Source organism: Lithobates pipiens, unplaced genomic scaffold (assembly GCF_037356315.1).
Source record: "Lithobates pipiens isolate NorthernLeopardFrog02 unplaced genomic scaffold, aLitPip1_a1.2 Scaffold_13, whole genome shotgun sequence".
Lineage (NCBI taxonomy): Eukaryota > Metazoa > Chordata > Amphibia > Anura > Ranidae > Lithobates > Lithobates pipiens.
The window spans coordinates 536,822,259-536,839,012 of NW_027507718.1; the positions used below are offsets into that span (position 1 = coordinate 536,822,259).

The following is a 16,754-nucleotide window of genomic DNA, read 5'->3' on the forward strand; positions in this document are numbered from 1 at the left end:
CTCACATGAGTGTATTACAGCAAAACTGACACTGGGGGACGCCTGACAACCATACATTCATAAAAATGTCCACAACAGGTGTGCCACATATGTGAGACTTCTTCACTGTCTGGACTGATTATATACTGGACATCGTATCTTGTGTGTCACATAAATCATCCAATTGTAGTGTAATGGTGGCCTCTATACCAGGGATCAGGGAATAGAGCTTAGTGTAGAGTCGCCTATAGCAGTCCCAGTTCCTATAAGTCAGGCAAGCCTAGCCTACTGGTACATGGCCGCCCCAGGAATGTCCTCTTCAACGGCCAGGAAGTACAGGAGGCTGAAGAAAGGGAGAAGTAAAGAGTTCCTGTGGTTCCAGGATTGTCTACAGAGGATGGTGGGGACTGGGGACTCACAGGAACATAGTGGGATATGCAGATGGGTCGGTGTAGGCCGCAGGCACAGTGCAGGTAGGCAGACATTGGAGAAACACCTTCACTATGTTGTGGACATTTTCTGAAGATGTATTTAACCACTACAATACCGGGGGGCACTTTCACCCCCTTCCTTCCCAGCCCAATTTTCAGCTTTCATCGCTCTTGCGCTTTCAGTGACAATTGCGCGGTCATGCTACACTGTACACAAATGAAATTTTTATCATTTTGTTCGCACAAATAGAGCTTTATTTTGGTGTTATTTATTCACGAATCGTTTTTTTTTTTTTTGCGATATAAGCGCAAAAATAGCGGAAATTTGGAAAAAAAACAATATTTTCTTTTTTCTATTTGAAAAGAAATCCAATAAAATCAAATTTTGTCATAAATTTAAGCCAAAATGTATTCTGCTACATGTTTTTGGTAAAAAAAATTCCGTTAAGTGTATAATAATTGGTTTGTGTGATCACGGACATATGTACGCAAATGATCATGTACATATGTGTGCAGGTGATCACGTACATATGTGTGCAGATAATCATTGGGACATGTGATTTTAGTGGGACATATGTGGGGGACATGTTTTTATTATTAGGGACATGTGTTTTTATTATTTGGGGACATGTATGTTTTGGGGACATGTGTGGGGACTGTGTTTGTACTGTGTGGTGTGTTGTGTGTTGACACTACACTGATGATCAGTGAGTAAAAAGCTGTAAAAAACAGCTCATACTCACTGATCATCAGCCGGCTGCAGCGTTCTGCTCTCCTCTCCTCAGCGATGACTTCTGTGTGAGGAGAGGAGGAGCCGATTGCCTAGCAACCGGCTGTTTGTTTACATCACATGACGGCCGTGATTGGACACGGCCGTCATGTGATCAGGAGGGCCAATCACAGAGCCCTCCTGCCGATCTGAGATGTGCCGTGTCCGGGTGACACGAGCACATCGGGATCGCGCCGCTGCGCGGGCACGCGCGCGCGATCCCGCTACTCCTGAATGACGTTCCTGAACGTCCTATCAGGAGTAGACGGCTCCCACCCGGCCGTATATATGCATTGGCCGGGTGGGAAGTGGTTAATATGTATTGTCATGGCGTCTCCGAGTGTTAGTTCTCCCACAACCCGCTCTAAAGAGCTGACTGGGGCCGACTGACGCTGGGAGAGACCCATTTTGGTAGTGAAAAGCTTCCTGTAAGATACAGAGAAGTGTTTGCAGAGTGGGGATATGTCCACCAGCGAAGGGCCCCCCGTGCAATGAACAGACGATCGTCTGGGGGGGGGGGGGTGTGTTCACTCTGGAAAGTGTCAGAGCTGGGCTCAGCCCTTCCTTCTCTGAGCTGGCCACTCAGCTATCAGCTAATTGCCAGCTCCCATCTCTCCACTGAGCTTGAGTATTACCTCTATAAGAGGTTTGTCTATAAGAGGTATGTCTGGTTCTGCTCCGCTTCCCCAGCAATTTGGGGGCGATCCAGTCCAATACAGAGAGTTTCGCAACCAGGTTGAGATTTACTTTGAGATGCTGCCCCAGGCGTTTCCCACGGACAGAAGCAAAGTGATTTCTTTGCTTTCTGAGAGAGCCTTGGTCTGGGCTAACCCTCTATGGGAGACGCAAAAACCTGTTGTCTTGAGTTTTCCCAGAGTTTGTGGCCTCCTTTAAAAGGGTATTTGACTTTCCCGCACGCTCCGCTTCTGCTGTTGCCAACTACGCCATTCTCATGGTCTCTCGGATTCCATCAAGGATGAGATAGCAGCCCGAGATATACCCACTGAGCTGGAGAGCTTCATCTCGTTTGCCATCCTCATTGACTCCAGACTCAGAGAAAGACTTTCTCTTAAGGAGCACTTGCGGAAGCCTCCTGTACATTTGCCTCCAAGCTTTGTAGTCCCACCCATGCCTCCCTCACCTCCCATGCCTCCCTCACCTCCCATGCCTCCCTCACCTCCCATGCCTCCCTCACCTCCCATGCCTCCCTCACCTCCCATGCCTCCCTCACCTCCCATGCCTCCTTCACCTCCCATGCCTCTCTCACCTCCCATGCCTCCATCGCCTCCCATGCCTCCCTCGCCTCCCATGCCTCCCTTGCCTCCCTCACCTCCCATGCCTCCCTCACCACCCATGCCTCCCTCACCTCCCATGCCTCCCTCACCTCCCATGCCTCCCTCACCTCCCATGCCTCCCTCACCTCCCATGCCTCCCTCACCTCCCATGCCTCCCTCACCTCCCATGCCTCCTTCACCTCCCATGCCTCTCTCACCTCCCATGCCTCCCTCGCCTCCCATGCCTCCCTCGCCTCCCATGCCTCCCTTGCCTCCCTCACCTCCCATGCCTCCCTCACCACCCATGCCTCCCTCACCTCCCGTGCCTCCCTCACCTCCCATGCCTCCCTCACCTCCCATGCCTCCTGGTACCGAGTCGGTCAGTGAAGATGAACCCATGCACCTGGGCTTCATGCGTCTCCCTGCGGATGAGAGCGCCTTTAGGAGGAGGGAGAGATTGTGCCTTTATTGTGGCCAGGCAGGTCACTTTTTGAAGTCTTGTCCTACCCGTCCAGGGAACGCCCGAACCTTGAGGTCCTGTCATAGACAGACATTAGGTGGCGTTGTTTCGTCCCCAGTTATCCAGAAGGATAAGCCCCTGGTTTTGGTCACCCTTTCTTGGGCTGAGTCGTCCATCGAGATACAGGCTCTAATCCACTATGGGGCTGCAGGCCTGTTCATTGATGCTGCATTTGTTTCGCAGCACTCGATTCCGCTGCAGCTGCGTGACACTCCACTTGCCATTGAGGCTCTTGACGGGAGACCTTTACAGCCTGCCCATGTGACTCATGAGACGGTTCCGTTGTCCATGGCCGTAGGGGCTCTTCTCCATGAGATAATCCAATTCCAAGTTATTTCCTCACCCAGATTTCCGCTGGTTATTGGTTATCCTTGGTTACAGAGGCACAACCCCTCTTTTGATTGGCTCTGCGCTGAGGTTCTCTCCTGGTCACCACAATGCAGGGAGACATGCTTCCTGAAGGTATCCAAGGTCCTGTGCACCGCTTCACTCCCCTCCCTGCCGGAGGAGTACCGTGATTTTAGGGATGTCTTTGATAAAGGTCAAGCCGGTAGTTTGCCTCCACAACGGCCTTATGATTGCGCAGTTGACCTTCAACCTGGTGCCATACCTCCTCGTGGCCGGGTTTACCCTTTGTCAGTCTTGGAGGATAAGGCCATGGAGGAGTATGTTGCTGACGCACTTTCTCGAGGTTTCATCCGCAAATCCTCGTCTCCTGCTGGTGCTGGTTTCTTCTTTGTGAAAAAGAAGAGCGGTGAACTGAGACCTTGTATAGATTATAGGGGTCTCAATCGTGTCATGATTAAGAATGCCTACCCGATTCCCTTAATTATGGAGTTATTTGACCGCCTCTAAAGGAGCAACAGTTTTCATGAAGCTTGACCTGAGAGGGGCATACAATCTCGTGCGCATTAAGGAGGGCGACGAGTGGAAAACTGTGTTTAATACCAGAACAGGCCATTATGAATACCTGGTAATGCCTTTTGGCCTTTGTAACGCCCCGACAGTTTTCCAGGAATTTATTAACGATGTCCTCCGAGATTTGTTGCAATTGTGTGTGGTGGTTTATCTCAATGATATCCTCATATTTTCCAAGTCCCTGGAGAGCCACCACACAGATGTCTGTCGTGTACTTCAGAAACTAAGAGAGAACAATCTCTATTGTAAACTGGAGAAGTGCGAGTTCCATCGTGAACAGGTTACATTCCTGGGCTGTCATTTCCACTGCTGGTTTTTCGATGGACCCAGAGAAACTTTCGGCAGTCCTACAGTGGCCCCGACCCCGTGGGTTTACATCCTCTGCAGCGTTTCCTGGGCTTTGCCAACTACTATCAGAAGTTTATTTGTAACTTCTCGTCTCTGGTCAAGCCTCTGACTGATATGACCAGAAAGGACGGTAACCCACAGAGTTGGTCTCCGGAGTCCATTAAGGCCTTTGAGACTCTCATGGCTGCCTTTGTTTCTGCTCCTGTGTTGGCACATCCTGATCCTACGTTGCCTTTTATCCTAGAAGTTGATGCTTCTGAGACTGGAGTTGGCGCCCTTCTGTCTCAACGTCCTAACTCTGAGAGCGCTATGCATCCGTGTGGCTACTTTTCCAAGAAATTGTCACCTGCTGAGTGCAATTATGAGATTGGTGACAGAGAACTGTTGGCGATCATTTTGGCCCTGAAAGAATGGAGACATCTCCTTGAAGGTACCACTGTGCCCGTTCTTATTCTTACTGACCATAAGAACCTCACATTCTTGTCTGAGGCTAAGCGACTCTCTCCCAGAAGGGTGCGATGGGCTCTTTTCTTGTTGAGCTTTAATTACATTGTCTCATTCTTACCCGGTACTAAGAATGTAAGGGCTGATGCCTTGTCACGACAATTTTCCTCCACTTCCAAGATGGCGTCGGTTCCGGTTCCTATGATTACTCCTGATCGTATCTTGGCTACGGTTCTCACCAGTCTCACTTCTCCTTTTAGTGACAAAATTCTTGCTGCTCAGGTCCATGCTCCTCCTGATAAACCTTGTGACCGCTGCTTTGTCCCAGAGAGTCTCCGTACTGCAGTGTAGTGATGGCCGAACGGTTCGCCCGGCGGTCGTTTCGCGGCGAATTTCCGACTTTCGCCGTCCGCGGGTTCGAACGCCTTTTTCCGTCGTTCGCCCCGGCGGACTTACGTGTTTAATGTATACAAGAACTTTAACCTTTCGTGACACGTTTATCATGTGTTACAGGACAACCAATTGAGACATGACAGCTCATGGACACTTGGACATTCCCCCTAACCTATAAATACACCCGATCCGGTGGCCATTTTACATTCTTTCTTCTGTCACTGTAGGGAAAGGATCCTGTGTGGAGTAGGGACAGAGAAAACGCTAGCTATTTGGTACACAAAAGTTCTTTTCAGGACTGGTATAGGTGTTAGGTCAGCAGCCTGAGTTTCTTTTGTCAGTTTAGATAAAGGGACAGAGCGCTGTATGCTGCTATTTTAGGGACAGCTCAGCCAGATTAGTCTTTCTTCATCATCATCATCATCATCATCATTAGCTGTTACTATCAGGTCCACAAAAGAGCTGTTCCAGCTAATCGTTCCAGCCTACTCTTTTTTGCCAATTTGTATAGGGACAGGCAGGAAGCAGTGTGTCAGGCAGTGAGGATAATTTTAAAGACTTGCTGTTACTATTAGTTCCACAAAGGTTCTTTTCAGGACTGGTATCAGTGGTACGGTAATAGGCTTGTACACGTATAATATTCTTTCTTCCAAATATAGAAAGAATATTATACTTGACTGCTGCCCTTCTGCTGCAGTCTGCTAATCATTCACAACTCACTTGTTCCACAAAGCTCTTTATCAGGACTGGTAACTTGGTCTGTCTAGGGTGCTACGGTACATAGGCTTGGGTGCGGTACAGTCTGCTGTTCTGTAAGGACCGCTATCGGTCCACAATACATAGGGTTGCCGTGCACTACTGCTGACCGCTGCCCTATACTGCAGCAGTCCTTCAGCGGTATAGGGACTGACGCACAGTCTGCTAAACACTAATACACAACCTGCTTGGTCCACAAAAGTTCTTATAAGGACTGGTAACTTGGTATAGGGTGCTACGGTACATAGGCCTGAGTGCAGTACAGTCTGCTGTTCTGTAAGGACCGCTATCGGTCCACAATACATAGGGTTGCCGTGCACTACTGCTGACCGCTGCCCTATACTGCAGCAGTCCTTCAGCGGTATAGGGACTGACGCACAGTCTGCTAAACACTAATACACAACCTGCTTGGTCCACAAAAGTTCTTATAAGGACTGGTAACTTGGTATAGGGTGCTACGGTACATAGGCCTGAGTGCAGTACAGTCTGCTGTTCTGTAAGGACCGCTATCGGTCCACAATACATAGGGTTGCCGTGCACTACTGCTGACCGCTGCCCTATACTGCAGCAGTCCTTCATTGGTATAGGGACTGACGTACAGTCTGCTAATCACTAACACACAACCTGCTTGGTCCACAAAAGTTCTTATAAGGACTGGTAACTTGGTATAGGGTGCTACGGTACATAGGCCTGAGTGCAGTACAGTCTGCTGTTCTGTAAGGACCGCTATCGGTCCACAATACATAGGGTTGCCGTGCACTACTGCTGACCGCTGCCCTATACTGCAGCAGTCCTTCATTGGTATAGGGACTGACGTACAGTCTGCTAATCACTAACACACAACCTGCTTGGTCCACAAAAGTTCTTATAAGGACTGGTAACTTGGTATAGGGTGCTACGGTACATAGGCCTGAGTGCGTTACAGTCTGCTGTTCTGTAAGGACCGCTATCGGTCCACAATACATAGGGTTGCCGTGCACTACTGCTGACCGCTGCCCTATACTGCAGCAGTCCTTCAGCGGTATAGGGACTGACGCACAGTCTGCTAAACACTAACACACAACCTGCTTGGTCCACAAAAGTTTTTATAAGGACTGGTAACTTGGTATAGGGTGCTACGGTACATAGGCCTGAGTGCAGTACAGTCTGCTGTTCTGTAAGGACCGCTATCGGTCCACAATACATAGGGTTGCCGTGCACTACTGCTGACCGCTGCCCTATACTGCAGCAGTCCTTCATTGGTATAGGGACTGACGTACAGTCTGCTAATCACTAACACACAACCTGCTTGGTCCACAAAAGTTCTTATAAGGACTGGTAACTTGGTATAGGGTGCTACGGTACATAGGCCTGAGTGCGTTACAGTCTGCTGTTCTGTAAGGACCGCTATCGGTCCACAATACATAGGGTTGCCGTGCACTACTGCTGACCGCTGCCCTATACTGCAGCAGTCCTTCATTGGTATAGGGACTGACGTACAGTCTGCTAATCACTAACACACAACCTGCTTGGTCCACAAAAGTTCTTATAAGGACTGGTAACTTGGTATAGGGTGCTACGGTACATAGGCCTGAGTGCGTTACAGTCTGCTGTTCTGTAAGGACCGCTATCGGTCCACAATACATAGGGTTGCCGTGCACTACTGCTGACCGCTGCCCTATACTGCAGCAGTCCTTCATTGGTATAGGGACTGACGTACAGTCTGCTAATCACTAACACACAACCTGCTTGGTCCACAAAAGTTCTTATAAGGACTGGTAACTTGGTATAGGGTGCTACGGTACATAGGCCTGAGTGCGTTACAGTCTGCTGTTCTGTAAGGACCGCTATCGGTCCACAATACATAGGGTTGCCGTGCACTACTGCTGACCGCTGCCCTATACTGCAGCAGTCCTTCAGCGGTATAGGGACTGACGCACAGTCTGCTAAACACTAACACACAACCTGCTTGGTCCACAAAAGTTTTTATAAGGACTGGTAACTTGGTATAGGGTGCTACGGTACATAGGCCTGAGTGCGTTACAGTCTGCTGTTCTGTAAGGACCGCTATCGGTCCACAATACATAGGGTTGCCGTGCACTACTGCTGACCGCTGCCCTATACTGCAGCAGTCCTTCATTGGTATAGGGACTGACGTACAGTCTGCTAATCACTAACACACAACCTGCTTGGTCCACAAAAGTTCTTATAAGGACTGGTAACTTGGTATAGGGTGCTACGGTACATAGGCCTGAGTGCGTTACAGTCTGCTGTTCTGTAAGGACCGCTATCGGTCCACAATACATAGGGTTGCCGTGCACTACTGCTGACCGCTGCCCTATACTGCAGCAGTCCTTCAGCGGTATAGGGACTGACGCACAGTCTGCTAAACACTAACACACAACCTGCTTGGTCCACAAAAGTTTTTATAAGGACTGGTAACTTGGTATAGGGTGCTACGGTACATAGGCCTGAGTGCAGTACAGTCTGCTGTTCTGTAAGGACCGCTATCGGTCCACAATACATAGGGTTGCCGTGCACTACTGCTGACCGCTGCCCTATACTGCAGCAGTCCTTCATTGGTATAGGGACTGACGTACAGTCTGCTAATCACTAACACACAACCTGCTTGTTCCACAAAAGTTCTTATAAGGACTGGTAACTTGGTATAGGGTGCTACGGTACATAGGCTTGAGTGCGGTACAGTCTGCTGTTCTGTAAGGACCGCTATCGGTCCACAATAGATAGGGTTGACGTGCACCACTGCTGACCGCTGCCCTATACTGCAGCAGTCCTTCAGCGGTATAGGGACTGACGTACAGTCTGCTAAACACTAACACACAACCTGCTTGGTCCACAAAAGTTCTTATAAGGACTGGTAACTTGGTATAGGGTGCTACGGTACATAGGCTTGAGTGCGGTACAGTCTGCTGTTCTGTAAGGACCGCTATCGGTCCACAATAGATAGGGTTGACGTGCACCACTGCTGACCGCTGCCCTATACTGCAGCAGTCCTTCAGCGGTATAGGGACTGACGTACAGTCTGCTAAACACTAATACACAACCTGCTTGGTCCACAAAAGTTCTTATAAGGACTGGTAACTTGGTATAGGGTGCTACGGTACATAGGCTTGAGTGCGGTACAGTCTGCTGTTCTGTAAGGACCGCTATCGGTCCACAATAGATAGGGTTGACGTGCACCACTGCTGACCGCTGCCCTATACTGCAGCAGTCCTTCAGCGGTATAGGGACTGACGTACAGTCTGCTAAACACTAATACACAACCTGCTTGGTCCACAAAAGTTCTTATAAGGACTGGTAACTTGGTATAGGGTGCTACGGTACATAGGCTTGAGTGCGGTACAGTCTGCTGTTCTGTAAGGACCGCTATCGGTCCACAATAGATAGGGTTGACGTGCACCACTGCTGACCGCTCACCTATACTGCAGCAGTCCTTCAGCGGTATAGGGACTGACGTACAGTCTGCTAATCACTAACACACAACCTGCTTGTTCCACAAAAGTTCTTATAAGGACTGGTAACTTGGTATAGGGTGCTACGGTACATAGGCTTGAGTGCGGTACAGTCTGCTGTTCTGTAAGGACCGCTATCGGTCCACAATAGATAGGGTTGACGTGCACCACTGCTGACCGCTGCCCTATACTGCAGCAGTCCTTCAGCGGTATAGGGACTGACGTACAGTCTGCTAAACACTAATACACAACCTGCTTGGTCCACAAAAGTTCTTATAAGGACTGGTAACTTGGTATAGGGTGCTACGGTACATAGGCTTGAGTGCGGTACAGTCTGCTGTTCTGTAAGGACCGCTATCGGTCCACAATAGATAGGGTTGACGTGCACCACTGCTGACCGCTGCCCTATACTGCAGCAGTCCTTCAGCGGTATAGGGACTGACGTACAGTCTGCTAAACACTAATACACAACCTGCTTGGTCCACAAAAGTTCTTATAAGGACTGGTAACTTGGTATAGGGTGCTACGGTACATAGGCTTGAGTGCGGTACAGTCTGCTGTTCTGTAAGGACCGCTATAGGTCCACAATAGATAGGGTTGACGTGCACCACTGCTGACCGCTCACCTATACTGCAGCAGTCCTTCAGCGGTATAGGGACTAAGAGTTTTGTCACAGGGTCATTTAAAAAATGACATGCAGAGGAAGAGGCAGGCCCTTCCGCAGGGGTGGTAGGGGTAGGGCAGGAGCAACAGGCTTGAGCCAAAGTGGGAAGTTGCAGAAGGTGCGTTCAATTACTTTAAAGGATGCACCAGACTTGGTTGAGTGGCTCGCTCAGCCTTACTCTTCTGCACCCTCCTCATCCTCTCGATCTGCACCCTCTTCTTCACTCTCTGCTATGTGCACCCCCAAAGACACTACCACCAACAACACGACCACCACCACCACCACCACATACCTTCCGCTTGAGTCACTGGAATTATTTTCCGATCCATATCAAGAGGACATTTCTGATGCGCAGCCACTCTTGGTATTGGATCAGGAAGAGGAGGTAGCAACAAGCGCTACTCAGCAGTCTGACGCCAGTACCCAGATCAGCCCAAGGAGGAGGTTGGTCCCCGGTGTTGCTGCCTACTCTACTTATAGCGGTGGGGAAGGTGACGTTGATGATGACGTGTCTAGTGATGTCACGTGGGTGCCCACAAGAGAGGAAGAGGAGGGGAGTTCAGAGGGAGATATGGACCAGCAGATAGGGAGGAGAAGCAGCAATGACTTACATTGCACAGCAGGGACAAAGCAGACTGCAAATGTATCAGGAGCGAGTCATCGACCATGTACGGTCACATCTGGCGCTCCCAGGACACCGGCACATGGCTCCGCAGTGTGGGCTTTTTTTAACGTGTCCGCTGCTGACAATAGCGTTGCCATCTGCAATCTTTGCAGTCAACGCGTTAGTCGCGGTAAGCCCAATACTCACCTAGGGACGACCGCCTTAAGAAGGCACATGAGCAGCCATCACCGAGCCCAGTGGGAGCAACGGAACACACAAAGCCACACTGCAGGCTCTCACCGTCCAGCCTCGTCTTCTACTTCTCCTTCTCCTCTCTCCTCACAATTGTCCTCCACTCCACCTTCCATCACGCCAAGCTCACATTTTTCTGCAAAAAGGCAGGCTTCCGTGGGCCTAATGTTTGAGCGTAAAAAAATGATGACGCCGGATAACCCTCTTGCCCAACGGTTGGCGGCTGGCTTGTCAGAACTCATAGCCCGCCAACTACTGCCATATAAACTGGTGGACTCGGAGGCCTTTCGCAAATTTGTGGCCATTGGAACACCACAATGGAAGGTCCCAGGAAGGAAGTATTTCTCAGAGAAGGGCATCCCAGAGCTATATGGCCATGTTCAGCGGCAAGTGAATGTATCTCTGGCACACAGTGTCGGTGCCAAGATACATCTGACCACAGACACGTGGTCTAGCAAACACGGGCAGGGAAGGTATATCAGTTTTACTGCCCACTGGGTGAACCTTCTGACGGCCGTCAAGCATGTAACCCGTGGCACCCGTGTAGATTTGGTTTTACCGCCACGGATTGCATGCAGGCCTGACTCTTCTTCTCCTCCTCCTACTCCATCCTCCTCCCTCTCCTCCTCAGCTGCCTCCTCCTTTTCCGCTGCTAGCGTCTCTTCCACTGCACCGCCCAAGCTCCCCAGAACCTATTCCACATGCCAGGTGAGACGTTGCCATGCCGTGCTGCGTCTGTTGTGCCTGGAAGCAAAGAGCCACACTGGCCCGGCACTCCTTTCAGCTTTGCGTTCACAGGCAGATGAGTGGCTAACACCGCTCAATTTGACAGTTGGTAAAGTGGTGTGTGACAACGGTGCCAATCTGCTTAGCGCATTGAAACAGGGCAAAATCACGCACGTGCCGTGCATGGCACACGTCTTAAACTTGGTCGTGCAGCGATTCCTTGTCAAATACCCTGGGGTCCAGGACATCTTGCGGCAGGCAAGGAAAATCTCGGCCCATTTCAGAAGATCTTACACGGCCATGGCTCGCCTTGCTGACATTCAGCGGCGACACCATCTGCCGGTCAGACGTCTTATTTGCGATTGCCCGACGCGATGGAACTCAACCTTCTATATGCTTGATAGGCTGCTCCAGCAGAAACGTGCAGTTAACGTCTACCTGTATGAACTCTGCGAAAGAAACGGTTCTGGGGAGCTGGGTTTTTTTTCACCGCGCCAGTGGCTGCTCATGCGCGACACATGCAGACTTCTGCGGCCATTTGAGGAGATCACCAAACTGGTCAGTCGCAGCCATGGCGCCATCAGTGACATGGTACCTTATGCCTTCTTTCTGGAGCGTGCATTGCGTCGTGTCATTGATCAGGCTGTGGAGGAGCAGGAGCGGGAAGATGAGGAAGTCGCAATGCTGGATGAATTCCCAGGGGGGGCTACTCTATCTGAGACAAGTCAACAACAGGAGTCTGATGAGGAGTCAGAGGAGGATGGTGCCGGGGCGGATGAGCAGGAGCAAGAAGAGCATGCTTTAAACCTTTCTGGGATCCCTGTTGTGCGAGGATGGGGAGAGGAGAATGAAGAGGACGACATTATCCTGGATGATGAGCAGGAGCCAGGCCACCACACCGCTTCCACTTTAGTGCAAATGGGGGCCTTCATGCTCCAGTGTTTTAATAGGGACCCCCGTATAAAAAGCATGAGGGTCAAGGACCAGTACTGGGTGGCAACGTACTTAGACCCCCGGTACAAACACAAAATGGCGGAAATGTTACCGCCGTCGCAGAGGGCTGTCAGAATGCAGCACTTCCAGGCCTTGCTTCGAGAAATGCTGCATTCTGCTTTTGCGTGCGCTGGCAGAGGAGCAATTCCCACTCCCAGAGAAGGATTTGCGGGTACCAATCCAACAGCGCCTGCAAGAAGAGGCCGGTTTGAAGATGTGTTGGTGACTTCGGATATGAGGTCATTCTTTCAGCCGACCCATCGACAGGTGTCATCCGGATCCAGCATCAGGGAACGCCTAGACCGTCAGGTGTCCGACTACATTGGGTTAACGGCCGATGTGGACGCTCTGAGGAGTGATGAACCCCTAGACTACTGGGTGGGCAGGCTTGACCTCTGGCCAGAGCTTGCCCAATTTGCAATCGAACTGTTGGCTTGCCCCTCATCCAGTGTCCTGTCCGAAAGGACGTTCAGCGCAGCAGGGGGGATTGTGACCGATAAGCGTACTCGCCTAGCTCACCACAGTGTTAACTACCTCACATTTCTAAAAATGAATGAGGCATGGATCTCGGAGGAATTCAACACATGTGATCAGTAGACCATGTATATGTCTATAAACAATTTTTGGAATCAAGCACACAGACCTTCTTAATTCATTTGGCTCACTTCCCTGACCCAAAAAAGCACACCGTACTATATGCCCCTACCCTCCTCTTTGAAGAGGTTGAGCGGTGTCATATTTCTACTGGGGCTGCTTATTATGAGGGGTTCCCACCATCCCTGTGCTGTGCTGACTTCCTCCTGGGTGTTCTTATTATGAGGGGCTCCCACCATCCCTGTGCTGTGCTGACTTCCTCCTGGGGGTTCTTATTATGAGGGGATCACACCATCCCTGTGCTGTGCTGACTTCCTCCTGGGGCTGCTTACGGTGCTGCTGTCAGCGCTGTATGTCACGGAGCTGCTGTCAGCGCTGTATGTCACGGAGCTGCTGTCAGCGCTGTATGTCACGGAGCTGCTGTCAGCGCTGTATGTCACGGAGCTGCTGTCAGCGCTGTATGTCACGGAGCTGCTGTCAGCGCTGTATGTCACGGAGCTGCTGTCAGCGCTGTATGTCACGGAGCTGCTGTCAGCGCTGTATGTCACGGAGCTGCTGTCAGCGCTGTATGTCACGGAGCTGCTGTCAGCGCTGTATGTCACGGAGCTGCTGTCAGCGCTGTATGTCACGGTGCTGCTGTCAGCGCTGTATGTCACGGAGCTGCTGTCAGCGCTGTATGTCACGGAGCTGCTGTCAGTGCTGTATGTCACGGAGCTGCTGTCAGCGCTGTATGTCACGGAGCTGCTGTCAGCGCTGTATGTCACGGAGCTGCTGTCAGCGCTGTATGTCACGGTGCTGCTGTCAGCGCTGTATGTCACGGAGCTGCTGTCAGCGCTGTATGTCACGGAGCTGCTGTCAGCGCTGTATGTCACGGAGCTGCTGTCAGCGCTGTATGTCACGGAGCTGCTGTCAGCGCTGTATGTCACGGAGCTGCTGTCAGCGCTGTATGTCACGGTGCTGATGTCAGTGCTCTGTATTACGGTGCTGCTGTCAGTGCTCTGTATCTCCTGCACCCTCTTGTTTGCCTACCCTGGTCCCTGACCTTCCCTCTCCTCCATTGCCTTCATTAGCTCCATAGTCCTGAATTGTCAGAACAATTTCCCAAATAAAAAAAAAATGCTTGTAGTTATCGATCCCAAATTCACCTCATACATGTATTATGCTATTGTCCAGGTGGTGGGACTACGTGCTACCCCCTAATAATTACCCCGTGGCCGCAAATTCGACCTAAAGGTTTGCGAAATTCGCCTCCCATTGAAGTCAATGGAGCCCGCGGCGAACGGTCGTTTTCGCGAACGTTTGTGTCCGTTCGCGTTTCGCGTTCGCGAAACGTCCCGTCGGAAGTTCGTCCATCACTACTGCAGTGCTCCAGACATACCATTCTCCCAAGGCTGCTGGCCACCCTGGGAAGAATCAACTCATTTGGGCCATCTCCCAACAATTCTGGTGGCCTAGTCTATGGGATGATGTTACTGCCTTCATAGCTGCCTGTCCCGTGTGTGCTCAGAGTAAGACTCCACGACACCTTCCAGTGGGCCTCCTACAAACCATACCCAATGGAGAGAGGCCCTGGACTCACCTGTCTATGGATTTCATTGTGGAATTGCCCAACTCCCAAGGCAACACAGTTCTCTGAACAACGCAGAATAAGGATTAACGCCAACGGTAAAAACGGGAGTCTTTGGGTGAGTTATGGACGGGGCCAGCGTCCATGATTTCAAGGCCAAAGAAAATATTTGGAGGGCACACCCTAAAAGCTGCATTAAAGATGGTGTAGCCATAGGACCATAAAACAGAACAAAATATTACAGCGCACACATGCCAAAAAATGACAGTTACCTCCTGCAAGGCTATTTAAAATACCTGAATATTTTAAAAAATTATGTGGATTTGGTCACACTATCTTGCTATATGGTGCTAAGCCCATTTACCTCCACAAAGTACCCTATTATTAGTTAGTCCTCCACTATCCATAGAATGGAAGACCCTGCTCCTCTGAACCATGGGAAGTATTGGGGTGCTTTGCGGAGGTAAGTGGCACCATATAGCAATATAGTCTGACCAAATCCCCATATTTTTGGAAAATATTCAGGTATTTTAAATAGCCTTGCAGGAGGTAACTGTCATTTCTTGACATGTGTGCGCTGTAATATTTTGTTCTGTTTCATGATCTCAAGGTACAGGGGGCGGTAAATCGTACACACTGCCTCCGCCCAGACACGCCCATAAACTCCCCTAGTCATTGTTCATTGGTTGAGATTTGTATAACTCCTCCTGTTTGAAGGAATGCCTGTGCTCGATTGGCCGAGTGTGAAACTAACAAGCTCTATTGTTATATAAATAAAGATTGCTCCCGTTATCGGTAAGTCTGCCTGCAGAGCTCAGGATGTGAGGATGGGGGTCGTTTCTGTTTACTCGGGAAGATACGGGAGACACGGATTTACTGACATGCATTATACCGAGAAGCTGAAAGGGGGTTTATTAGCGCAGGAGGCGTGGATTACGTGTAGCGCATAGTGGAATGTCTATGAATATGGTAGTAAGGTGTGGTGATGAAGGAAGCAGACTCCAATACAAAGGCCGGGTTTGTGAGAACATTGGGGACAATGATGATGGTTGTCTCACCTTCTCTGGTGCACACAACATTTTTAGGGGGTTTTGGGCCTGTTTGGGGAGGACGGATAATATTAGGGGTCAGAATGAAGATGTTCAGGTGGAGGGCCTCCCTGGTAAGTAAGGGGTGTTACTATCTCCTCTTTTAGAATGGTGTCATGTCTTCTGTAGATGATGTAGGAGTTGTAAATGGCCAATTGGAGTAGATACTGTAGATGAGCAGGAAAGTGGAAGGCTGGGGAACTAATGATCCATGTAGAGGTGGCACCTCCTGGTGGAATAGAGGTCATACAAGGTCCCATAATATTTTTCCACTGCCCCCATATAAGGTGGGCATCCAGGGGGCTCCATCTCCCCTGTGGCCATCTGACCAAGTCTGTATACCTTTACCCCGTATCTGCTCCCCACTTCACCAGGATGATGTACTGCACTGCTCGTGTTCCCCACTTCACCAGGATGGGTTGGATCTGAGCTCTTCATTGCCGTGCCCCTTGGTTGGCAAAACCTGGGGTTGGATGTGAGCTCTTCATGCTGTGTCCCATGGTTGGTAAAACCTGGGGTTGGATCTGAGGTCTTCATGCCATGTCCGATGGTTGGTAAAATCTGGGGTTGGATGTGAGCTCTTCGTGCTGTGTCCCATGGTTGGTAACATCTGGGGTTGGATCTAAGTTCTTCATGCCATGTCCGATGGTTGGTAAAATCTGGGGTTGGATGTGAGCTCTTCATGCCGTGTCCCATGGTTGGTAACATCTGGGGTTGGATCTGAGTTCTTCATGCTGTGTCCCGTGGTTAGTAAGATCTGAGGTTGGATCTGAGTGCCTCATAAAGCCATTGGTAACTTGTGCAGTAGGCTCTGTCACATACCTGACTGTGGAGTCCAAGATGACAAGGGTGGCCCCTTACACAATTCCCGTCCAAGCACCCCTGGTGGTGGAAGGGCGCAGGTGCCAGGAAGATGGAGCTGTGAACTGGAACTTAGGAACACAGGAGTCCTTCAAGTGGCAGTATGCAGTCAGGTCACAAG

At 50.3% G+C, this 16,754-nt stretch overlaps 1 protein-coding gene across 1 annotated transcript in view; it reads right to left on the bottom strand.

Annotated features, from left to right (window-relative positions):
• Positions 1 to 16,468, bottom strand: part of LOC143975968 (myosin-IIIa-like) — a 192,336-nt gene extending 175,868 nt beyond the window's left edge. Inside the window, exon 1 of the mRNA XM_077478497.1 lies at positions 16,121 to 16,468. Within this exon, the coding sequence (XP_077334623.1) occupies positions 16,121 to 16,468 (348 nt within the window). The remainder of the gene's footprint in view (positions 1 to 16,120) is intronic.
• Positions 16,469 to 16,754: the final 286 nt, after the last annotated feature.